The 27,063-nt window shown below is 36.7% G+C and overlaps 1 protein-coding gene across 7 annotated transcripts in view; it reads left to right on the top strand.

Annotated features, from left to right (window-relative positions):
- Positions 1 to 27,063, top strand: part of LOC138713342 (BTB/POZ domain-containing protein 2-like) — a 332,232-nt gene that overhangs the window by 301,219 nt on the left and 3,950 nt on the right. For 4 of the 7 annotated variants that reach the window (XM_069845364.1, XM_069845365.1, XM_069845368.1 and 1 more), the window contains 2 exons: positions 22,905 to 23,041; positions 24,803 to 25,006. In XM_069845364.1, coding sequence (XP_069701465.1) covers positions 22,992 to 23,041; positions 24,803 to 25,006 — 254 coding nt within the window. In that variant the 5' untranslated portion in view covers positions 22,905 to 22,991. Of the gene's footprint in view, positions 1 to 763; positions 1,009 to 22,541; positions 22,673 to 22,904; positions 23,042 to 24,802; positions 25,007 to 27,063 lie in introns of those variants that run through there. The other 3 variants (XM_069845366.1, XM_069845370.1, XM_069845371.1) reach the window with 3 other exon arrangements.

Raw genomic sequence — 27,063 nt, forward strand, 5'->3', positions numbered from 1 at the left:
TATCGTTTCTTCAATATAATTTTTAGTACGATATTATTAATATAGGTTATAGAAAACGCAACCATATTTCTGAAACACACTATACACTGCTGTGTTTACTTCACTGCTTGAAGACTTCGAACGCAACAGCGGCCGTAAGTTTGTGTGTCTGACGGGAGCAAGGACATTAGTGAAGGGGTGAGAGTGAAGTACATTTAGAAACGCAGGTACAATAAAAATTGAAGTAAAAATAAAATGATGTCCCTGTATTATGTCATTTCGTGACACTCGTTTTAATTGCTGTTTTAGTGGTACTTTAATTTGTTGGGTAACATTTACTTATTTGCTTTTATACACACTTCTATTCTGTTTTTATCATTAGTATTATTTTTAGGATTTGTAATTTATCTTTATTCCACTAAAATCTTGCTGTAACTGTATGAAATAATAGCATTTCATAATCAATGACAGTATGCAAACTGGTGCAAGACCAGCTGTGTCAATTGTGCGTGAATTTTTCGTGGTGCAATAGATGTGCTGGCACATTGATTAATTATTATCTACGACACTTGAACAGCGTCACATTCGCAGAACCTGGCTGAATCTTCTTCCCAAGGGAGGCAACAATGCGCTACGTAACAACGCAGCCGCTTAACGTAACATTGCGATGAGCTGTAATAACCAATGACTGTCCGTCCCACCGCGAGACGCGCAGGTCTATAAACAAACCGAGTGACTGACTTCCTTCCAGCCGAAACATGCTGCGAGATATAAAAAGGATTTTAAAGTCGAGTTAAATCAGTCTTTAGTCTGTTATCTTAGCGCGCGTGTCGAGTCCACAGTGAAGTGAACGTACATGGATGCAATCGTCTGCAAAACAGATTACCTGTGTGTAAACAGAACCTTACTCTTAATTTGTTTCTTATATTTTACTGAGAAGTGCATTTTTTGGATAATAGTTTGATCTCTCACGCCTACTTTATTGAGTGCATACTACGAGAAAAACCACATTTTAGAGAAGTGTAATTGGTAAGTAACAGATATTAATTTTATGTAATTTAAGTCAACTAGAATCAAACTGCACCGTCACAAAAAACTGATTTGTCAGAAAAGACGAAAAACTACTCCAAACGCTGATTTTACAGCTAAAGTGAAGACAGATAAATTTCAGTTTGACTTCAAACGAGAAGTTTATTACATTCTCTGCAAAATTCTGCACTGAAACATACCTTAATTCCATTTTTCATAATTTGGAGAAAGTGCGATTTGATTCTGGACGACTCATTTTATGTGTTTATATTTTTGTCAGATTCTTTACGTCCACATTATTTTTTAGCTAGACCATGTTGACGGCCAGATATTATTTTGAACGAAGTAAATCATAATTTGTCATTTATTGAAGTAATTCATATAAAACTCTGTTCAATATTACAATGGAATAGAATCTTTTTTTACTTTAGTAGGTTATTTTACGACGCTTTATCAACAGCTGAGGTTATTTAGCGTCTGAATGATATGAAGGTGATAATGCCGGTGAAATGAGTCCGGGGTCCAACACCGAAAGTTACCCAGCATTTGCTCATCTTGGGTTGAGGGAAAACCCCGGAAAAAACCTCAACCAGGTAACTTGCCCCGACCGGGAATCGAACCCGGGCCACCTAGTTTTGCGGCCAGACGCGCTGACCGTTACTCCACAGGTGTGGACTGAATAGAATCCCATAGTATAATAAATACGTACACGTTATTCAGACTTTCTACAGAAATAAACTCTTGTTTGAAAATAGAGAAAAACTCGTTCAAAAATCATATAAGCTCAAATGAAAGAGGCAGAAGATGGCTTCTTGCGGTCTTTCACTATCTTCATTTTTAATATTCATATATTGATAAGCGAATGAGAAAATACATTTTGGAAATCAAAATGGTTCCAAAACAATTTTCTACACTGATGACACAATACTGACTGCAGAAACTGAAGATGAACTGAAGCAATTTTAAAAGTAAACTAAGGGTACCAACCAGTACACTGGGAAAAATTGGGAGTGTTATATTCTGCACATTTTGAGAAAATCCACTACTAACGTTTTAACCTGTATTAGACTCCATAATAACGAAATAATAATTTCTCATAAAGAAAGGGAGACATCTGCCTGAGAGACCAGGTGACCATTCAGATCCAGATTGCAAAGATACAAGAATTTAATTTAATTAACATGAAAACTGTATTAATTTAGAAACTAGTATTAGTAACTATAAAAATTGCTATAAAATGTTGATACAATCGCATTAATATGTAGAATACAAATGAGTATTTAGTATAAGTATAGAGTCCTTAAGAACTTGTAGACAAATACTTTCTATATCATGCTGCAGTATACCTAGAGATTTCAAATAATTATTAGGATATTTAAAACAACTTCCCCGAGGTCCGAAATGTATAGGTATATTATACTCTCATTGAAGTGAGGGATGCATGGACGATAAATTGCTATACTTATGTATATTTTGTTCTTTTTCCCTACGTATTGAGAACATATCAACATAATGTCAAATTGTTTAATGAATTATTTGAACTACATTATACGATAATGACATTCCCCATTACTCACGTGGGGCGTGATACCTAAAATGTGTTGTATCTCGATGACTTTTTCCGTTATTGGGTTTGACATGTGCCAGCAATTGAATCGGAAGATTAAAAAAGGTGACATGTTACAAAAAGGAAAACAAATTTTACACGAGACAACAAAAACTTTCCAGTTCCTGAAAATCATGTTCTGTACATATATAAAAATTAAGTTACCTGTGTTAGACTATATATTCTGGCACAGTAATTTAATTTTTATGTTTTATAAAGAACATGATTTTCAGGAATTAAGGAGTTTTGTAATTGTAATGTTGATCAGTATGGCAGACATCACCGAGGGTTATTGACAGGTTAGATTTGGTTTGTTCAGACTTTTGATATGCTAATTTACAATTCGTGTTGAGGTTCAAATAAGCCAATTGCTATATATACTTATATATCTACTTTAAACACTGTGTTATATGTGAGAATACAGTGTTTAAAGTAGATATTCCAATTAGGAAGTACTTTCCATATTTTTACATCACGCAAATATAATGACGATACTTTGAGCCACATCTAGCCTAACATTCAACAGTTTTCATATTCATTTATCAATGTTGTTATTCACAACTGTAGAACATAAGTTCTCACACACAATATATTTCCATAAAATCCAATTTTATCACACACATTGTCATCACATATTTATTTTATTTTTGATTTCGATATTTGATATTGTTATTCCAGCCTGAAGATGCCCCTGGAGGGCGAAATCGCTCGCGCTTGCAATAAAAGGCATATAGATGTTACGTAAAATATATTTAAAACAGTTACAATTTAACTTGTTTTATATATTTCTTGTTAAGCCATTAAGATTGATCACCGCAAATTATTGATATAAGTATATATTTTTGATATGCCTACCAAAAACGTATACCGGTATGCAGGGCATACCAAAAACCTCAACAAACCAAACTGTCACTGATCCTCGATGATGTCATTGATGTCCGTCTTACTGAGCAACGTTTACTACCGAATTACGGAAAGTTTTTATTGTCTCGTGTAAAATTTGTTTTTTGTAAGATGTCTCCTTTTTGCATCTTTCGATTCAATTGTCCTCCCAGTGCCTATCAAATTGGTGCCGCTACATTCTTTTATTTTATTATCTTGAGTTGACATTCTCCCGTTTTCTCGTTTAGCCTTCATATGTATCAATTTTCGTAGAAAGAGGTCAGAGCAATGTCATGCCGAGGAAACGGTAAATACAATCGGAAATAATTGTCGAAAATAAAGTAATTAAATCAGCTAGACATTTGAATTTCATTGTCTGGATTGAGATATTTCGTGAATCCCAACAGTGACATAATAAAGAAAATAACGGAGTTCAAAAGTGTCTATAGATCAAGAAAATATTAGATAAAAAGTACAACAAAAGAGTTCAATTAAAATTAAATTATAAAATTTTAACGTTGCCGGATTTCCTTTACGATTCTGCTTCTTGGGTTCTAAGGAATCAAGACGCAAATAAATTAATAACGGCTAAAACGAAGATACTGTTCTCAGTGCAAAGATGCATGAGAGAGGAAGAAAATTTAAATTACAGAATAAGAGAAGACCTTGAAATATTTTCCTTCGAAGAACAATATAGGGAAATACTGCACAACTGGAAAGATCATTAAATAATATATGGCACGAGAGAGATGCAGAACTGGTTTTGAACTCTAAAGTAAGAGAAAACGCAACATTGATAGACTACGGATGAGGCATAACTGAAGTTGGAACAGTTTCTAAGAACCTAAACTCTGAATTCTCCAGAAAAGCTACGCCAAAAAAGGTACAATTACCTTTTGCTTCACTGGTTCTGATGTATATATTGATAAACACGTGATTTAGTTTGCAGCCACGAATATTTTCAATATAAAAATCGATCGATACTTACCAGCAGACTATATTCTAGTACACTGTGGTAGCCTACCTCCTACTTGTTATTAATTATAAACATAATATGGAAGAGGTTCCAAGACGAATTACTAGGGAAATGGGTTCCCTTGTATGGCATCCTGGACCTCTGAAGTGTTAGAAATTATGGTTTATTTAACGACGCTCGCAACTGCAGAGGTTATATCAGCGTCGCCGGTGTGCCGCAGGAGTTTTTTTACATGCCAGTAAATCTACTGACATGAGTCTGTCGCATTTAAACACACTTAAATGCCATCGACCTGGGCCGGAATCGAACCCGCAACCGCGAGCATAGAAGGCCAGCGCTGTACCAACTGCGCTACCGAGGGCGAGTCTGAAGTGTTATATTTGTAACCAGTATATATAGTACATCTCGAAGAAGCCAGTCAATCTAAACAAAATTGTGCCTTGTTTGATTTAGCGTTCTTGAAAAATACCAATATTCCAGTCCTTTTTCACTTTCTTGTGATATAGAGTATAGAGCAAGTTCTTGCTTTTCCATAAATGCTATATCTCACTGTCGTCCACACCTGTGGAGTAACGGTTAGCATGTCTGGCCGCGAAACCAGGTGGCCCGGGTTCGAATTCCGGTCGGGGCAAGTTACCTGGTTGAGGGTTTTTCCCGGGTTTTTTCCTCAACCCAATTTGAGCAAATGCTGAGTGACTTTCGGTGCTGGACCCCGGACTCATTTCACCGGCAGTATCACCTTCATCTCATTCAGACGCTAAATAACCTAAGATGTTGATACAGCGTCGTAAAATAACCTACTTAAAAAAATCTTACTGTCTCTGTTAGAATCTAAGCTCTGAACAAATTTTCGTGCCTCTGTCCGCATGTTTGTGTAAAGCCTTTATATTTTCTTAATTTTTCGTTAACGCGTAAGTTATGTAACGTCAGATGTATATCCTCATAATATGATAATTATATTATAATTTAAACTCTGAGAAACTACGTACAAAACTCCATAGTAGCTAACAGACCGGCAGGGCTATTGCGACGTTCCAAGTTTCTGCAGTGAATGACTAAGCCAGGGAACGGGTCCCTGCTGTAACTGAGAGATCGAGCTATCCACAAAATATCATCACGACTTCGCCGGGGGTCGATCGAACCCGGGCCGCTTGGATGGAAGACCAGCGCTAGCACTTATGACATAGACGTGCCTATAAATCTGGGTACGTAGCAAACCTTACGGCCCCCATATTCGTTAAGGTCTGTATCGATACACGTTACAAGTATCGATATTGCAATTAATCGCAACGTATATTTGACAATCTCAACACGTCCCAGTATCGTTGTATCAGCATCAGCTGCTTGCGTCGCCTGAATCACTGTCGAGAAACTTCAATCCTGGTCACGTGCAGAAGAGCGCCACACGTATTAACATGTTTCAGCGTGTATGTGTCTGTATCCTGAAGCGTGCTACCCAAGTTCAATTTCAAATTTTGAACAATGTCTGCAGATTGAGAGTTTCGGGAAGAGTTCTTCGATATGTATAGTTATATCCGTGTTTGTAGAATAAACAACTTAGAGAAATAGCAATAATAGATCTAATTGACAAGTGCAAATAACCAACGCTTCGTCCGTGTTCTTCCTCGGCGTCTTTTCTCCTCTAAAACTTCCGACAATGTTATTATAACTGTCTAAGCACGGTAGAGGCGATGGGATTTCTGGTTTCGCGCTGATGCCTAAATCATTACGTCTCGGTGTACAGTATATATGACTCTTGTACTCGATACAGATCGCGGATGCACGTAATATCTCTTTGTATCAATACAGATCTCAACTTGAATGGGGGCCTTGATACTCGAATACAGATCTCGGATGCACGTATCGATATTTGTATCAATACAGATCTCAACTTAAATGGGACATTGACACACGAATACAGATCTCGGATGCACGTATCGATATTTGTATCAATACAGATCTCAACTTAAATAGGGCATTGATACTCAAATACAGATCTCGGATGCACGTATCGATATTTATATCAATACAGATCTCAACTTAAATGGGACATTGACACACGAATACAGATCTCGGATGCACGTATCGATATTTGTATCAATACAGATCTCAACTTAAATAGGGCATTGATACTCAAATACAGATCTCGGATGCACGTATCGATATTTGTATCAATACAGATCTCAACTTAAATGGGACATTGACACACGAATACAGATCTCGGATGCACGTATCGATATTTGTATCAATACAGATCTCAACTTAAATAGGGCATTGATACTCAAATACAGATCTCGGATGCACGTATCGATATTTGTATCAATACAGATCTCAACTTAAATGGGACATTGACACACGAATACAGATCTCGGATGCACGTATCGATATTTGTATCAATACAGATCTCAACTTAAATAGGGCATTGATACTCAAATACAGATCTCGGATGCACGTATCGATATTTGTATCAATACAGATCTCAACTTAAATGGGACATTGACACTCGAATACAGATCTCGGATGCACGTATCGGTATTTGTATCAATACAGATCTCAACTTAAATAGGGCATTGATACTCGAATACAGATCTCGGATGCACTTATCGATATCAATACAGAGCTCAACTTGAATGGGGTCTAGATATTAGATAAATATCTCGGATGCACGTATCGCTATTTGTATCGATACAGATCTCAACTTGAATGGGGGCCTTGATACTCGATACAGATCTCGGATACATATGTCGCTGTTTGTATCGCTACAGCTCTCAACGTATATTGAGGCCTTTAGTATAGTCAGTCGGTATAGGTTTGGAAATGCTCCTAACTTGAGAATCAGCACAGTAGATCTAATAAGATCGCAGTACTGAGTCATAGTGCCATCTCCTTAAAATTCGATCCAATTCAAGCCAAGAACGAAAGCGTATAATTATTCAGGGACAATCGTTATTGTTGCAGTTATTAACCGTATATGATAGGAGATAGACATCTCTCACAGCGTGTAACTTGTGACTTCACAATTGTGTAGCTAATTAATTAATTAGATCTCTTAAGAAAATGATTCCAGATAATTTGAAATCCAGGTATTTATGTAATAACGTCTTCACCTGATTGCTTGGCTTAAAATCCTGTAATTCGCTTACTCTCGCCCATGTTCGAGTGGTTAGCTTCTATGCTTTCCAGCGTGACGACCTTGGTTCGATCTCCGTCTGGACCATGTAGGAATTTATGGTGGACAAAGCGGCCGCTGAGGGGCTTTTTTCAGTGTCTCCCGTTTCCCCCACCATTATCTTAATCATCGTATCACCAATACTCCACAATCACCTTAATACATAATTATGCGCTCGTTAAATACTCCTATGTAAACAAGTTTTAAATGCTGTAAATTAAGTAACTTCATAACTGGTTATTTAAAAACTGTCTTCGAGCACTGTAATGATTGTAATGATCTAATGACATTAAGTTCACTTAAATGTATGTTAATAATAATAATAATAATAATAATAATAATAATAATAATAATGTTAGCTCTTTATTTGATATGACACTATGTGCATTGTAATATCTTGCTAATTTGTGTATGAAGAGAAATGATACGTCGACAAGCAAATTTTACCTCTAAGTTATTAGGCTAGACATCGGGGGCCGTATTCATAGACATTTTTAGCGCGGGCTTTCGGTGGATTATCAGCGTTTTTCGTATTCATAAACAGTGTTAGCGATAGGATATGATTTGAATTCTGTACTAGTAACCAGTGGATAGCCGGGGCTAGCTTAGTACGCTCGTAGCGCGTGCTGCGAAATGTCTATGAATAGCACCCCGGATGTTTAGGAAAATGCCTATTTTATTTTAATGTTCATATTAATTTAAAGGCTTTCAGTAAATGTGCGGGAATCATGAGAAATGAAGCATTCTGATAAGTTTGATCTTGCCTCTTTTTTGCCGTTAACGCCTATTTTGCTTTAATATGTACTTTTTTGCCCTTTTTTTCTTTTATATGTACTTTTTTTGCCTTTTTCTTTATATGACTACTCGCTCAACAATACTGCATTTATTTCTGCGTTGGAAACTAAGAAAATTGCAGTTCTTATAGTAGCTATAGATATGGGACACTGTTGCAATGCAGCATTGTTGTTTTGCTTACTCCGGAATCGACCTTGTCCTTCTGACTCCAGCACTGTGTTGAGAACACGAAGTACGCAGTCAGTCTAGGATTGTCTTTGTGAAGGTACTGTTGTATGGTGAAAAATGCCAAAATTGAAAACATCGAAAACTTCTTTATATCGTCAGTGGGTAGCAGAATTTCCTGCTTTCGCTACTAATGGAACGATTATTATGTAGCCAGGATGACACTGTTTAAGTGTGCTCCAGTCACATCAGTATACGTTGAGAGATCTTTTTCAGCATGTAAACTGATTTTGTCCAATAAACGTGACAGAAGTTTGTGCGTTAATCTTGAAAAGTTGCTTATTGTTTATTGTAACTCAAATTATGGACGTGAAGTTGTGGATTCGTAAATATAAGTGAAACAAGTCCATAGAACAGAGAAACTACTTTTCCAGTGCACTTTGTTAAGCTACTTACGGTCTTATGGATATTTACTTTATGAATATTTACTTTCAATGCCTTTTAGCGCCCTATTTTTATTGTTTTAGAGCCTTTTTAGGCGTCTGAAATACCATTTTTAGTGCCTTAACTTCCGATATCTAGTTATTACAGTCGTTCTGAATTTATTGAAAAATTCAAACTTGAACTCTCTCTCTCTCCATTTCTATATCTTTTGGTAGATAAAAAAGAACTACACGAGTAATTGATTCCGATGCTAAATGAATACCTCATTTCATACTGTCCTGTGTTTCAATATTTGTCTAGTTAAAATACTGTAACTGTATATAATTTATGTTTGTGCATTTCGTAAACAGTATGTAAACATGCAATACGCCAAAGTATTTCAACTGAAAATGATTACAGTCCATGAGGATTTACTTGTCTAGTCCGTTTTAGAAAGAGAGAGAATGCTCACCTTCTCTCTCTACCCTCATTTATGATGGTCGACACTCCTTCAAACGACCACGAGTTACCAGTGGCGGCATTCTCTTCCTCTTCAAATTCTGACTCCACTCCGCCAGAAAGTTCGTCCGTGTCTGTGTCGTCCAGATTGATTACGAACGAATAATAAATTTCCATCTACAAGTCCATCCTTCGCCCAATAAAATTTTTCAACTTTTTCTACGTGTTTACAGGCCTACCTCTAATTTTCTTCCGTCACTTTTGCAAGTGCGGCCATTTTTAACCTGTTACACACGTCTTTTAAGAATCCTATTCGGGGGTTTCTTTCCTGGAGATCGCAGCACGCTTCCAATTTCGCTTCCGCTTTCTTCTGTTTTTTTTTTTATTTTTATTTTTTTTTTTTAATCCTGTTAACACCACGAGAAGATATATTTGTCGCTGCAGCAGTTCTTTCGATAAAACTCGGCACAGATATTGTTTGTTTTCCGCATTTCAGTGCCTCATATTCTCCAGTAAAGAATTTATATGCATTAATAACCATGTTCATACCGTCCGACTTCAAGGTTTTCCCGCGTTTTCCCATATTGCCTACCATTATTATTAAATACAGGAGCACAACACTCATTACAATATTTAAGGTAACAGTGAAACCATTCATCTCCGAAAACATTTTAATTTGTGAATTATATTATATTAAATTGGTACAACAAGATACAAACTCGTCCACACCTGTGGAGTAACGGTCAGCGCGTCTGGCCGCGAAATCAGGTGACCGGGTTCGAAACCCGGTCGGGGAAAGTTACCTGGTTGAGGTTTTTTTTCCGAGGTTTTCCCTCAACCCAAAACGAGCAAATGCTGGGTAACTTTCGGTGGTGGACCCCGGACTCATTTCACCGGCATTATCACCTTCATTTCATTCAGATGCTAAATAACCTAAGCTGTTGATACAGCGTCGTAAAATAACCCAATAAAAAAAAGACACAAACTCACTTCACTATTCACAAAATACTACTAACTAATGAACTCAGACAACCCCGAGACGCCACTGAGAGATCCACTAATTGGGTTTGCAGAAGTGTGAAGGGAGAAGGGAGGAGAAAGGGAATTCCAAGAATTTTACAAAAGGAAACCTCTTGCCCGTCACATCTGGTGGCATTCGGTAGACAAGGACCTCAGACAAGGATAGTAGAAATCACGCCAACTTAATCCTCATGCACTGTACGTATTTCTTAAGCTATGGAAGCGGAACAGCTGTTGTTAAATATTACTTCAGTAGAGAACTCGTATTCACATTATAATATATGTGCAGAAATATTTAAGTTACGCGTTGTAGTATCTCAGTTCATTTATTCTAATCACTGATTTAGTGAGACTGCTTATAGTACTTCTGTTATGAAGAAAAGGACAAGGAATATATATATACATATCATCGTTAAATAAATAAAATAATTACGTAGTGAAATAAATAATAGTATATTCAGTATTTTAAAGTATTGTCCCCGAAATTTTCTTGAGAACCTTCAGAAAATGACTAAAGAAAGCCAAATCAAGGTAGTCTGTCGTAGATATCATACCCTGGATCTCTCGAAATAGACACGCAAGTTCGAGTCTTTGGCGCTGCCTGAGTTACGTAATTGTTTTATCTCAATGTTATCACAGATACCATGCGACAAATCATCCTCTGTAATCTTTGTCCTTCGTAAGCGAACCCCGCCTTAATATTTAGCCGGTTACATAGAGTAATTAATCATTAAACATTTCCATGAATATGCGTCTGTATTTACACAATTCTGTATTTAAATAGCTTTTCTACAATCATTGTAATAGTTGAAATCTTTATCTACGTGTCCCATATTCCGATGCGTCACAAGATTTCACCGTAAGCGATTACGAAGGAAACAATCCATCGGAAATGCTCAAACTCTTTATCAATCGGGATATGTCTCTAGTATAAATTGAGAACATAAAAAGCATCTACTTTGAAAAAAAAACTAGTCTTCTTTGTTTCTGTCATAACTCAGTCATTACTTGACGACTCTTACCAAATGGACCGTAGTTTTTAACTCGCCAGATTAGCTTCGTCAGCGTCAACTCAAGTAGGATGAGGGAAAGAACGAGGGAGGAGAAATAAGGGGGTGATTCTGGCTTGAGATGGGGGGCTGGATGTGGGACTTGATCAGGAAACACCAAGGATCCTAGTCTTCATCTCTACACATTAAATTCCAGATAGGTTTACGAGGCTGGACTCGGTTTCCTGGCTAACAAGGTATCTAGCGCGACAGGATATGTTGCCATCAGCAACTGAATCACATGTTTTCAGAATAAGACTGGCAAACGTGGACCATCCCAATCAATCATCCACGAACACACTTTTCCTTCACCTGGTAACTGACTACAAGCTCTCGAAAGCTATTTATAATACTCAATGTACAGTTCATGTGAAATCAATAGAAATATTACATACAATCTAATTCAGGACGTTTTCTGTAACCATTTACTGTGTATTTATATTACCACAGTCTAGTAGGCCTATATACAGTCATGAAGCTTGAGTTTATGAGGGTACTAGGAACAATAGACTGTGCAGGTACTATTTCGCATTGTCTGTATTGAGGCGATAGTAGCGATCCTAGTGGTTAGCAACTATCTATGGATGTATATTTACTACGTATTGATCTTCGTGACTATATACTACACTGTAACAGTACTACAGACGTTCCGAGGTCAGATAAAAAAAAAGCGATCTGTGGACGTTTTTCGACGTTGCAAGAGTAAAACTCGTTTTCGCTTTGGGTAACAATGAAGCGTTCTAGCCTAGCCGAATAACTTTCTCTTCGTTCCGATTATGTTAGGAAACAGGATGTCCCTTTATCGGGAATTGCGTCATGGTGTTCAGGATTCTAAACGTCTGTTTTTTCCGCATAAGATCTATTTGCTATTAGATGACTGATAAGCGTCCTCTTAGGGAAATTGGAAGTGAGTTCCCAAGTGCTTGCGCTTGCTATCTGTACCCCTTTCTCTCAGAACAGAACGGTTTTAAGCAGATAACTCCTACAGATGTTTGCTTTCAAGTTAGCGCCACACACAGAGGGAGATGTCCATATCTACTCAGACCTTCAGAGGGAGACTGATAACACGAATATATTTTTTAAGCTGCGTTTGTCAGGTTGAATGACCTAATGAAATTTTTGTATGCTCTGTAAGAAGACTAGAGTAGGCTAATGTAAATTCATGCCGGTTGTGTGTTCACGAGGTTTAAAGTGTAGGCATAAAATTGTTTTGTCTATTTTATGATGTAGGGTAAACTTGCCCAATTTCGCAGTAAGTTCAATAAATCGAGACATTATTACTGACTGAAATACACTATGTCACACTAAAACTATACAGAAATAACAGCTTATATCGTAACTTCGGTAAAGTTTATTAAATAAATGTCTTCTGCGTCGTGTAGAGTAATTGAAAAAGTTTTTATTTCCACTAGTACACTTCAACATGAGCACCATTTATAGCTCGACAGGTACCAAATCGATACTCAACCTCTCGCCAGGTGTTCACCAACATATCAGGTGTTATAAGCTCAACTGCTTGAATGATATGCTTTATCAAATCAATCAAATTACGAACATTTACAGAATCTTGTTCCTCAGCACCATTGAACAGAAACCAGGCCGACGCTGGCTTCTTATTGGGGGATGATATTACACTTCTGAATAGCTTTACCTCCTTAAGCAGAATTGTAAATTGTTTCTTTCTTTCCAAATCTTTCTGCTTCTATTTGTATATCATCTCGTGTATATGATTATATAAACATCGATATTACGCGCCCACGTTAAATCTGCGTCCGGAAAGAATGTGAATCACCGTTCCTTCTCCCTCTGGCCTTTTGCTGTTCGTGCCAGCGAGTTGTATGAGATAGTGATGACTAAGGAGCAGATTCCTATGTAATTAAATATTTTTCTTGCGTGTGATGAAACACAATTAACAAAGTTAAAAATTCCGAATGTCAAGTTTCAAGTTTAAAACCCGAATTTTATTTCACATAAAAACACATATTTTCACAAAAAATTTATGTAAATACATATTTTCAGGAAATCTATTATAAACACATAAATCTTGGAGTTTTTTTTACTTAAATAATTTTTTACAAGAACTTTTAAATATTTTTAAAACTAAATCAATTAGCCTATATCACTCAGAAATACGTTATCTTTTTAAGAATTCTTGGTTGCTTCGTGTTTCTATGGGCTGTGTGGTATATCCGTGATCCATTTTTGTAATAGTATCGCCTCAAGTTCTGAGAACTGCTAGGTAGCATATCAGTGTTATTATATGAGAATAAATTAACATGGACAAGAAGGAGAGATTTTGCAACACATAATTAGGAATGTTTATTGTTGCTGAAGATGATTTCATTCCGCGCTTTGTTTGTGAAATACAACTGATAAGAGCTCGGGTATAAACATTATTTAATTTAAACAAATCTCTCGCCTCTCGTTCATGCCTGTGAAGTGAGGAAATACATCTTGTTGTGATTCCCCGTTATAGGACCATAAGCATAAGCTGCGTAGTGTAGATGTGGTGGCGTCGCTATAGGAAGCTTTTCTCCGACATTGTCAGTCAGTAGCTAGAACATTTTTTTACGTTAAGACGTGTGTATATTAGCCTCTTAAGATGCCTAAAATCAAATCGAGTTTAAGATCGCGTCTACAGCAATATGTAGATGAATTTTAAAACATTTTTACTACCGACGGAAAAGTGTTATTTTGCCAACCATGTAGTAAATCAGTAAGTGCAAATCAGAGCTCTCAGGTAATACAACATTTGTCTAGAAACAAGCACATTGCCGCTGCTTCACATGTGCATTCACGGCAAAACAGTGGATATAAAAAATGTGTAATGTTGCTCAAGTATTGGAGGGTGGACCTTTAGGTGAAATTGACGGTGTAGGTGTTTGTGCACGTCTGACGTCCTGTGTTGTGGAAAGATCGTTTTCATAGTATAAGTCGTTGTTTAGAGATAATGGGCATGCATTTGTGATGGAGAATTTGGAAATGACCTTTGTTGTTCACTGCAATTCACTACTAGCAAGTGATACTCAAGTATGATTGGTGAATACCTAGTAACATTTTTTTTCAAGCTAAGTTATTTTTGTCATATTTAAAAAATATATATATTTTTTTTATTTTTAGCAAATATTTTCGTACTTTTTAGCACATAAAAATAAATATATTTAAATTTTTTAACACATAAAAATCCGCTCCCTAGTGATGACTATATGTGTATAGTAGGTGCTGAAGTTGTTGTACCCGTATAAATACTGTGAAAGTGTTAATATTATGCACCGTATTTCTTACACACATTATATAGGCCTACGTAGGTTATAAAACCTCTCTTGTACAGTAACATGACCTCACTCACAGAGAAACAGTAGGTTGTATACTAACAACTAGAGCAATTAGAGCTACTAGCTCTCGTCTCTTGCATTCACGGGAGGAAAATTTAACTCGGGGCGTAATAGACCTTAACACTTGACTCTACGTAAATTTGATGGATGTATTAATAGAAAATAAACATTTCTGTAGGACCTCTCTGGGAACCAAACAAGTGACTCACTGTCAGTCAATTTACCGACTGAGCAATCGGCGAATATTGCGCATCAAATGAAGCATCGGAATCTGGTCAGACACCTCGATACAGAGTACGCAAGCCCTGCCACTTCCTCCTCAATGGAGTGCACTGTACAGCAGGCCCGAGTCACGTGACTGTGTGATTCACACTGGGATGCTTGCTACTTTCACCCAGCGCAGCAGCGACGAGGAAATACTCATCACGTGAGCGAAACCTTGGCTTCTCGTAAGAGTAGTAATATGCAGAGTGGAAGTAATGTATCAGCTTATTCCTTGGGTAGAATTTTACTCGATACATACTAACCGTACGATTCTGATTTTGGCTTCTCGTAAGAGTAGTAATATGCAGAGTGGAAGTAATGTATCAGCTTATTCCTTGGGTAGAATTTTACTCGATACATACTAACCGTACGATTCTGATTTTGGCTTCTCGTAAGAGTAGTAATATGCAGAGTGGAAGTAATGTATCAGCTTATTCCTTGGGTAGAATTTTACTCGATACATACTAACCGTACGATTCTGATTTTTGCTCTTATCTTTAGAGTAGCCCACAAGAAATGATTTATTCCTTTGCAGTTATTCAATAAACTGGACGGCTTTTTTGCAAATTAAATAAAAAGATCAACATGTATTACCATTCAGATCTGAGTTCGGGTGTGTATTCGTAGGTGAGTTAGCAATGCGTTGTTGCCAAACTACGCAGATTTTCAGCTTAATTTTCTGACTGTGCACTTAATTACAAAACGCATAATAAGGTTTTTAAATTATTTTAATGTATTTTGTTGTCCCCTTTAATCTACAAATTTTCATCACTTCCACTCTATAATAAAAACAAATATTTTATATGTCACTCTGATTTACGGTTCTTAAAGAGGTATAAAAGGTAAAGGTATCCCCGTAACATGCCATGAAGGCACTTGGGGGGGGGGGGGCATGGAGGTAGAGCCCCATGCTTTCCATGACCTCGGCACTAGAATGAGGTGGTGTGGTCGGCACCACGCTCTGACCGCCTTTTACCTCCGGGAAAGACCCGGTACTCAATTTTATAGGAGGCTGAGTGAACCTCGGGGCCGTTCTGAAAGTTTGGCAACGAGAAAAAAATCGTATCACCTGGGATCGAACCCCGGACCTTCCAGCCCGTAACCAGCTGCTCTACCAACTGAGCTACCCGGCCGCTCTTAAAGAGGTATAACAATAACTAAAGGTTACATACACATTAAAGCTTCCTTCAGAGTTTAACAGTTATTTACTTATTTGTCCGATTCTCCTCCTATTCCTCATCTTACTTTTTCTCTTTTACTCCAATTTTATTCGTAGTTTTCTTTGTTTTCCTTATTCGTAATTTCCTTTGTTTATCTTATTCGTCATTTTCTTTTGTTCCTCTTATTCGTCATTTTTTGTTTCTCTTATTCGTCATTTTTTGTTTCTCTTATTCGTCATTTTTTATTTCTCTTATTCGCCATTTTCTTTGTTTTTCCTATTCGCCATTTTCTTTCTCTTATTCGCCATTTTCTTTGTTTCTATTATTTCTCATTTTCTTTGTTTCTTTTACTCGTCATTTCCTTTGTTTCTCGTATTCGTCGTTCCTTTGTTTCTCTTATTCGTCATGTTTTTGTTTCTCTTATTCGTCATGTTTTTGTTTCTCTTATTCGTCATTTTCTTTGTTTCTCTTGTTCGTCATTTTATTTGCTTCTCTTATTCGTCATTTCCTTTGTTTCTCTTGTTAGTCATTTTCTTTGTTCCTCTTATTCGTCATTTATTTGTTTCTCGTGTTCGTCATTTCCTTTTTCTCTTACTCGTCATTTCCTTTGTTTCTCTTATTCGTCATTTTCTTTGTTTCTCTTATTCGTCATTTCCTTTGTTTCTCTTATTCGTCATTTTCTTTGTTTCTCTTATTCGTCATTTTCATTGTTTCTCTTGTTCGTCGTTTTCTTTGTCTCTCTTATTCGTTGTTTTCTTTATTTCTCTTATTCGTCGTTTTTTTGTCTCTCTTATTCGTCATTTTCTTTGTTTCTCTTATTCGTAATTTTCTTTGTTTCTCTTATTCGTCATTTTCTTTGTTTTTCTTATTCGTCATTTTCTTTGTTTTTCTTATTCGTCATTTTCTTTGTTTTTCTTATTCGTCATTTTCTTTGTTTTTCTTATTCGTCATTTTCTTTGTTTCTCTTATTCGTCAGTTTCTTCGTTTCTCGTCTTTTCCTTTCTTACTCGTCCTCATTTTTACTACTACTGCTGTTGTTGCTGCTAAGTACGTCCTGCGAATCAAGTAGTCAGTCCCAGAATTTAGGCAGAGTACTTCACAAAAGTAGGGGATTACATTAATTTCAGAAATATTCTCTTTGTGTTAAAACATTTATGATTTCACAGTCATATCGAAGGAATAGCGAGCTTGTAAACTATGTAGACCTATAGGCCTAATAATAATATAAATATGGCTATTCGTTTTATTTACTCGGCTTGTGAATTTTTTTTTTCTGTCGTAGCGGCTAACGAGACATAACTATGAAATACTCCCTGATTTCCCATCCTTCTCTCAAGATTTACGCCGAACGAATATTTGAGCACCTTCAACGTAACAAGAAGTGAACACAATGGAATTCCGCAATGTAGATTTGACACAACGCCGGGGACTCCTCAGACAACACATAAAACATCAGACTGACACCCGATAAATACTGCTCCAGGCATGGTACGAACCCTATCCACTCGCTGGTAATCCAACGGTGACCCGCGAAATGATACTATGTACAGTAGTACGTATTAAATATGTGGTGTCGGAGTCGGATAAGCATTGCGGATCTGCATTGGCCTTTTGTTGTGGTTGTTAAATAAACAGGAAGGAAGACGGCAGATAGTCTGAAAGCCACATCCTTCCCGTGCACAAACGTTTATCGCGATTCCATTTTTCAAGATTAAATTTTGTTACTATAATTTCATAGCATTTTAAATGTCTCGTGTGAAGAAATAAAAATTAGATCGTACGACTCGACAAAAGGACTAGTGGCGAGTAATCATGCTGGTTCACATTATTAAAGTCCAAGGTTAGACGCCGAGATCTACAGTTCTAATCCGAAATTAACAAGTCTTTCTCAATTATAGGCCTACCAGAAAATGTCGGGACAGTGCTTTGAAATGGTCACAAGCGATTCTTTAAAAATATTTCTTTCTTTCACAATTATTACTCGTATTTTCATTGTACTGTATATGTCTAATAATTAGGAAGTTTAGAGAGTTCTTATTAAGAGATTGGCTTGTTAACAATTGCCTCCCGAACGTGGTTATCAAGACCTTCCCGAACTCTACTAGACCGATAGTATAATCAAGTGAGCTCCAAGCATGTTGACCACTTATCCCACTCCGGGAACCCAGGAAATTTTGAGAGGGGGGAAAAGGCTTAAGAGGAAGTGACATTAGAACTTGACAGAGGAACACGCGCATAGCGTTACAGCTATCCCAATGCCGTCTTTGTGTGAGGTGAACGATCATCCCCGGCATTTAATGTCTAACGAAATATTCACGTGACAACAGATCACGCTGCTTTTCAGCAGTTCAATAAAAATCCAGTACTAACAAGAGTGTTAATTAATAGGCCTATGAGCCACCGGCGTGACTCAGTCGGTTAAGGCGCTTGCCTGCCGGTATGAAGTTACGCTCGGTCGCGGGTTCGATCTCCACTTGGGCTGATTACCTACTTGGGTTTTCTCCGAGATTTTCCCCAACCGTAAAGTGAGTTCCAGGTAATCTATGGCGAATCCTCGGCCTCATCTCGCTGAATATCATCTCGCTATCACCAATCTCATCGACGCTAAATAATCTTGTAGTTGATACAGCATCATTAAATAACCAACTTAAAATAGGCCTATGGGTGAAAGTTTGGTGAATGGATAGAGAACCTAAGAACATGCAAAAAGTTAATGTAAATATAATTAAGGTAGTCAGTTTCTCTTTGTTTTTTATTTACGAGTACTTTTTAGTTCATACACGTTTGCTTAATGCATAATTCTATACATAGTAGGCTACTCAAAATGGTCACCATGACTTCTCATATAGGCTTCTAAGCGCCGCATTATGGACTATCTTATTCTCTCCCATATTCCAGGAGCCTGTATCTGCTGACATCCTTCAACATGGTGGCGAAGAATTTCAATGTTCTCAATAGATTTTACCTGCGCCATTGCTATTTTTAGAAGCGAAAACAAATATATTATCATTTATTAATTAATTATCTCTGGCTTAACAAATGTTTGTTACATACTTCCGATAACGAAACAAAATAATATAGTGTAACATAAACATAAAAAAATTTAATAAATTAATTAACATACCGGTAATTTAATTTTGGTCTGATTCAATATTAAAAACCAGTAAAATATTTCAGAAAAGGAATAACTATAATAGAATGGAAAGGGCATATTGAAAAATTTGTATGCATAAAGAAAGACCCTATAACAGACAGAATGACAAATGCGTACTAGGATAAAATTTATATATTTAATATAGAATTGGTATACGGCAGTCTGAGGGAACCAAACGACAGAAAGGACATGAGGGAAAGCTAAAGAAGAAGAAGAAGAAGAAGAAATATTTCACAGATGTTAAGACAATAATAGTAATAATAATAATAGTAATAATAATAATAATAATAACAACAACTTACAAATGGCTTTTAAGGATCCCGCAGGTTCATTGTCGCCTTCACATAAGCCAGCCATCGGTCCCTATCCTGTGCAAGATTAATCCAGTCTCTATCATCATATCCAACCTCCCTCAAATTCATTTTAAATATTATCCTCCCATCTATGTCTCGGCCTCCCCAAAGGTCTTTTACCCTCCGGCCTCCCAACTTACACTCTATATGCATTTCTGGATTCGCCCATACGTGCTACATGCCCTGCCCATCTCAAACGAATAGTAATATTAATAATAATAATAATAATAATAATAATAATAATAATAATAATTTGTGAATAGATCTATATAATTATATATACATATATATATATATATATATATACTCTTGGGGTCCATAGGGCTGCTGTTGTTTACGGATTCTGAATGTCTTTTAATCCTAAACTGGAACATAATATGTAATAATTTGCTATAAAACAACCAGCAATAATATTCTTCGCATTTTTAGTGGAAAAGATTCTTTCCTATACCATTGTTCCTATATCTTCCCCTACGTAGTCCACATATTTCAAGGTATCAATCCACCATTTTGCAACTTATTTACCTCACTGATATCAAGGATGGTTGAGTGGAGGGAGAAATTACAACATATTGAGCCTGAAATGCACAAGTCTGGTCTAGACCACGCAAGCACTGCAGAACTCGTTCCAAGTACTAGTAGAATGGCTCATTTTGCACTAATTATAAACCATTTTCGTGTCTCATAATTTGAAAGTTTGCATTGACCAATATTTTTGTAGTTTAATTTTCGTTATAGTATTTATTTGTGTAAAAATTTTCAAGAAAGTTTCGACCTAAAATTTTGGAAGGATCTTTTTAGTGCAGAAGTGTTGTGTTCAGAGCTAAACTTTAATAGAATAGATTTATCGTTACGTGACATAATTTTAAAACTAAAATGAAAACCAAAAGCTAACAAGCTAAATATTTATATTTGTAACAGCAAAACGTAATTTAATAAAAAAACGAAAACAATTATAGAACTATTACTTTTGTCGCTGCATACTATAATTCATAACCTAAAACAACGACAAAATGAAAATCCTGTTATTTTTGCCACAACACATGTTCTTTAAATATTTAATTCTAAATCTGATTGGTACTGAACCCACGATTACAGGGTTACTGCACTAAAACGCCATCCAACGAGACTACCGCAATGCGCAATCCTCACTCACGACTCGAACCAACGACCGTAGCTTTCACGCTGTGCGAAAATTACGCTCCTTAACTGTTTCTTATTCCGCAACCAGATGATGTAATATAAAAGATGTAAGCTAATAAAATACCGGAATACATAAATAACGTTTATATGTCAAGTGCAGCCTGAGTGTGCGTTTGTTATCAAAGTTTCTAGCATAGTGTTAATCTTGTATGATTCGTCTTTCAGTCACTTAAAAAAATCAGTGTAAATATTTACGAAGGTTCCTATCTCTGATACCAAGTGCGTAAGATAAGTGATTAAAGAACACAGAATTTTAATATCCAGCATAAAGTTCGCCTGACTGCTATGCAACTCATATCACATAAATGCAATAATTGTAATCGTGAGATTGAAATATAGCTTATTCAGTCGAATTTTTTTAGCTGTATTATGTCCACGAGAACTTCAAAATGGGCCATGAAATTGAAACGTAACCATGTCATTCAGGTACTATTATCTGGTGGTAGATGAAAGAAACTCACTGTCCGATATTACCCGATGTCCGATACTACCCAACTCTCCCCTATCGCTTTCCTAGGATTTATTTGTTTTTATCACTACCCTAGCATTTGTTTCTTTGTTTGCCAACATTTCAAACTGCAAATTCTTTACAGTACTATAAAACATGCTTTGCGATCGTAATTTGTTTCCCACATAGTCGACTGAAAATGGCGGTTCCGTTCAAACATTTTGGTGAAAGTAACATTAGTGAAATATAATTTTAGTAAGTCAATTAATACCTATTTTATTGTATTAGAGTCCTTTATTCCTTCTAATCTTTATATTGTCGTTGTTCCTGCCATAACTCCTGTGTGCAAACTATAAACTTTTTCCTATGGCGGCCGTACATGGAGACTGTGAATTCTAAATTTTCGAAACAAAGAAATATAATTATATATAGGAGATTTTATTATTTGCTGTATCACTATTTAAATTATTTAATAGAACAAAAATCTGAAAATCGATAAATATGTCACATAGGAGTTATTGCAGGAACAACGACGATATACTTTCCTCTATTTTACCACCTCCCTACCATTTGTTTCTTTGTTTGTCAATATTTCAAACTGCAAATTCTTTACGGTACTATCTGAGAAGATAAAACAAGAGGGTACTATAAAACATGCTTTGCGATCGTCATTTATTTACAGCATAGAAAGCTAACTGAAAAAGTCGGCTGTGTTCAGACATTTTCGTGAAGCTAACATTAGTGAAATAGAATTTCAGTAAGTCAATTACAATTTTATTGTATTAGTGTACTTTATTTCTTCTAATCGTGTAATAGTCAATTAAATCCCACTCGAGTTATGATTTTCTCTAGATAAATCAAAACCTCTAGTGAGATTACTGTTGATAGAAATGTAATGTCGAAGTTCACAAACATATCGGTCATTCATGTACAGCTACAACTGACAACTGAGGCATGTAACTAGCCACTAATCGATATCTAAAAGCAGGCTTACCAGCCCTATATACTAGTCTGATGCTCGAAGCTAAATTCTGCCTGCTCTTCGCTAGCTGGTGAAGTCTTGACGTTCGCTTGTTCTTGAACTTAACCCCATGTCCTGCTTCATTATTTTCTGGTATTCGCATTAAATCGTCCTAGTGGGGCTTCACAGAGCAATTAAAGATCTTCTGCTGTCTTGTATACAAACAAACGGCTGTGTTTGTAGTAAGTGAAATGGATTTATTGGCCGTGGTCTGTGTGCTTCCACTGTCTAGCGCAGGTCATAAGGTCGGAAGAGACGTAAACCTGCCCTCCCATTAAGACTTCTGTTTTATAAGCAGAGATAACCCATTGACCTAGCGTTATAGAATAGAAGGCCATTGATTGTAATGTTTATTATTGTGAAAGGAAAAGTAAAATAAGGTACAACTTAAGTTTGATTTTGTTTGTGTTTCAGATCTCTCAGCGAAGGTCAGGGGGCTGTTTAATAGGGCAGTCTACTGTTCCTCCGGAGCAACGAATACTCTTTAACCTGGCGTTCACAATGTGTCCTAACGACAACGGCGCCTGTACCAAACCTCTGCTTCCGAGAAGGTAAGGAACTAGAACACATTCCTCTTTAGCAGTTATCCTTTATTTATGTACAATTTGCCACACTCTTTGAACGGGTTTGTTTATATTTAAACCATGCGGTGGCACTCTGCTTCGGTAAGACACCGAATCTCAATCTGAGAAAATACAGGACAACATTTTTCGATAGCCGCCATGGCGCACGGTTGAGTGACCAGAGCGATGGACTCTTAAAGACTATTCACAATAAACCGGGAACGGAAACGAGAACGAGAAGGGAAATATCGTTAAAATAAATGTAGGTCTATTTAAATGTGAACATTCACAACTTTCACGTTCCCGTTTCCGGCTCCGGCAACCTTCTCGTTAATTGTGAATGCTCACATTTTAATACATTTATTTTAATAATATTTCCGTTCTGGCGACTGCCTGGCGGAATATTTATATAAACTGGGCATTTTACCATCATCTCAGTGTGTCATTTGTAATGAGGAAAATTCTATTATGAATTGGGAACATTTAAATGTTTATAAAAAAAACTTGTAAATTTTTAATCCTTTGTGGGGACTTTGTACTGGTCTGCCAGAAACCAAAATATGATGTTGAATCAATCTGGTTGAGCATTAAATACATACATACATACATACATACATACATACATACATACATACATACATACATACGTACGTACGCGGAATATTTATATAAACTGGGTATTTTACCATCATCTCAGTGTGTCATTTGTAATGAGGAAAATTCTATTATAAATTGGGAACATTTAAATGTTTGTAAAAAAAACTTGTACATTTTTAATCCTCTATGGGGACTTTGTACTGGTCTGCCAGAAACCAAAATATGTTGTTGATGTTTTAATAATTTAATAAAAATATTGGTCTTGTAAACCAAAAATAAGGAACACCTTTTAAAACTTCTGAAAAAAGATTATATCTTTTCATTAATTCCCCTGTGGCATCCCAACAAATCATAATCATCGCGTCGTCTCGTCTCAGGTGTAGCGTAGACCAGCCTCCTATGGCGCACCCTGGGCAACGACTCTGTCGCTAAATTGGCTTATATAACTGGCTTCATATGGGTGAATGGCGAATCAGGCGATCATTTTCAGGAAATGATACCTTAAAAATACGAGGGGAATTGCATTCGTTTCCAACATACGAGGAAACACCATACCGTACTTCTGTAGGGTATATTAAGTTTCCTATATTGTGATTTTAAGACAATAATACAGCCCAAGTTCTCAAAAAAGACGATGGCAAAGGACACATATTTTTTTCATAATACGTTTTACGCGTTCCTTAACGATTCAGTTCTTTAATTGTTTATAGTTTATTTTCTTGCAGTTGGCCTCGGTAGCGTAGTCGGTATAGCGCTGGCCTTCTGTGCTCGAGGTTGCGGGTTCGATCCCTCCTACGTTGATGGCATTTTAAGTGTGTTTAAATGCGACAGGCTCATGTCAGTAGCTTTACTGGCATATAAAAGAACTCCTGCGGGACAAAATTCCGGCACATCGGCGACGCTGATATAACATGTGCAGTTGTTTTGTGATGAAATTAATTACAACAATTTGTATGTAGAAAATGGATAAACTTCCCTATTGACACATTAATCAACTAAAATGAACGTTTAATTTAAGTTCAGTAGAAGCAAAGTAACTTCATGCAAGACTCCACAACTAATAGGCCTACTTAATTTGTGTTATTTAGGGCGTATTCTCTTGTCTTTTCTTAGGTCTGCTTACAGAACAAAGCCTATTTTCTGTTCATACAGGTGGGACTCTCTGTTTGACAGTGAAGCCGGGAGTGATGTCATCTTCCTGGTAGGTCCCGACCTGTGGAGGTTTCCTGGTCACAGGGCCGTCTTGGCAGCTGCTAATCCAGTCTTTGAGGCCATGCTGCATGGCCCCATGGCCTCCCATGAAACTACAATTCCAATTGAAGACGTTGACGGCAGGGCTTTTGAAAACCTTCTGCGGTGAGTGAAGTTTTGTACATATAATATCATCATAAGACTGCGGATTTTCGATCCCTACCAGAGAGCTGCAAAATAGCGCTTACAACCGGTTTAGATTCGGCCGGTTAGAGAACATCCGTCAAGGTCGGGCAACCGTCCGAATATTCGATTTTCAGATAGACAGAACACGAGACGCACTTCGTCATACATGAAAACGACATTTTTTGAGTACACAAACGGAATAACAATTAAAGGAAATTTACTTGTCTTATTAAAAAATGTTTGCTTCATATAGGTCTAATTATTGATTGGCCACTTTAATACACATATCTTCATAACTAATACATAAATGAGCGAATGGACACTGGTAACAAAGGAAATAAATGTAACTTAGTGCAGAATATGAAATCTGGTGCGTAAAGAAATGCAAGAGTAAAATAAATTACAATTACTTACTAAAGAGAAGAGCAAATAAGTACATAGGCCTACATTCCAGTGTAATATTTACATTTTAAACTCAAAATGCATGCTTCTAAAACAGTAGTTGTTAATATAGAATACCTTTTAATTACTCCAAAGAGCTGCATTATTATTCCATTAATAAATCATTTTTAAGAAGATAGTGTTATTAACAAAAAGAAAAGCACTCTGAAGCTCAAATGCTTGTACTTTCACGAAGCATGTTGTTGCCCTTGAAGGTACCCAACTGTAATATCTAGACTGGATGAATGAATGAATGAATTAATTAATTAATTAATTAATCAGTCAATCAAATAATTAATCAATCCATACATGAATGAATCAATGAACGAATGAATCAATGAGTTCATGGATGGATGAATCGATGGATGATTTATTGATTAATTGAATGTACTGAGAGAGGAAGAATTATCAATTAAATACTAGGCCTACACGATGATAAACGCATCCTTGCAAGGCTCTTGTAACTCCTGCATGGTTCAATGTGGTCTGCCTTTGCCGTCCACCCATAAAGAATGAGAAACAACTCGAATATTCGATAAACCGACCCTGAGACACTCCCCGAGATGGGAGAGCTTTGCATATTGACTACAGCGCTAGGCGTTCAATAGCAATTTAATTTTTCGTAATCGGTTGTGCACGACTCTAGTCCCTACACAGCGACAAGACGTCATGTCTCTTGGAGTACGGTGGGAGCGTAGCAATGAGTTCAGTGACCTCTCTGCAACTGACGTAGAGCTAACGTTCAGTATCGGGACCGAAAATCCGCTGTCTGATGATGAGTATTTCTTGGTGTAGTCTATAGACTATCTTTCATTTTATATTGGGGACTTAAATGCAACTTAGTACCGGTACCAAAGTATATTGAGTCTGTTTGTTACTTTAGTTACTCCTAATAATCTTGTTAAGTAATTGTTTTAATTTTAATGAAAATTAATTCTCCAGAATTTCAAATGTAATTTAAAGCTTACATCTTTCCACGACGCTGGAAACTCGGGTAAAAATTATTAACAGAAATGGTGTCTGGGCACTTTTTCTTATAATATGGCACTTCCATTTCTCCTGCCACCATTTAAGTATTTTTATATCTCCGATCACCATGAAAGAAATCGCCAAGCAAAATCGCACACTGAGAATACACGCCGCAGTTTTTCTGTGCAGCTGTGGAGTAACAGTTAACATGTCCGACCGTGAAACAAGCTTGCCCGGGTTCAAATCCCGATTGAAACAAGTTACCTCGTTGAGGTTTTTTTCGGGGTTTTCCCTAAACCCATTAAGATCAAATGCTGGTTAACTTTCAGCCATGGACCCCAGACTCATTTCGTTGGCCATCTCGCCTTCATCTCACTTAGACGCTAGATAACCACCGCAGTTAATAAAGCGTCGTAAAATAAACCATTTAAAATTATCTGTGCAATCGAACTACGTCATTGCTTGAGCTGTTAATGGGGAGAGGGCAACTGTTATGGTACCTACCTTCTGTTGCAAATAAATCTTAGCCTTCACTTGAATCCTTACAAATTATGTGTATGCCACTCACCAACGCAGACAATTTTTTATGATGTCTGAACAATTTATTATATTCGGAATATGTATTA

Source organism: Periplaneta americana, chromosome 14, assembly GCF_040183065.1.
Source record: "Periplaneta americana isolate PAMFEO1 chromosome 14, P.americana_PAMFEO1_priV1, whole genome shotgun sequence".
NCBI lineage: Eukaryota > Metazoa > Arthropoda > Insecta > Blattodea > Blattidae > Periplaneta > Periplaneta americana.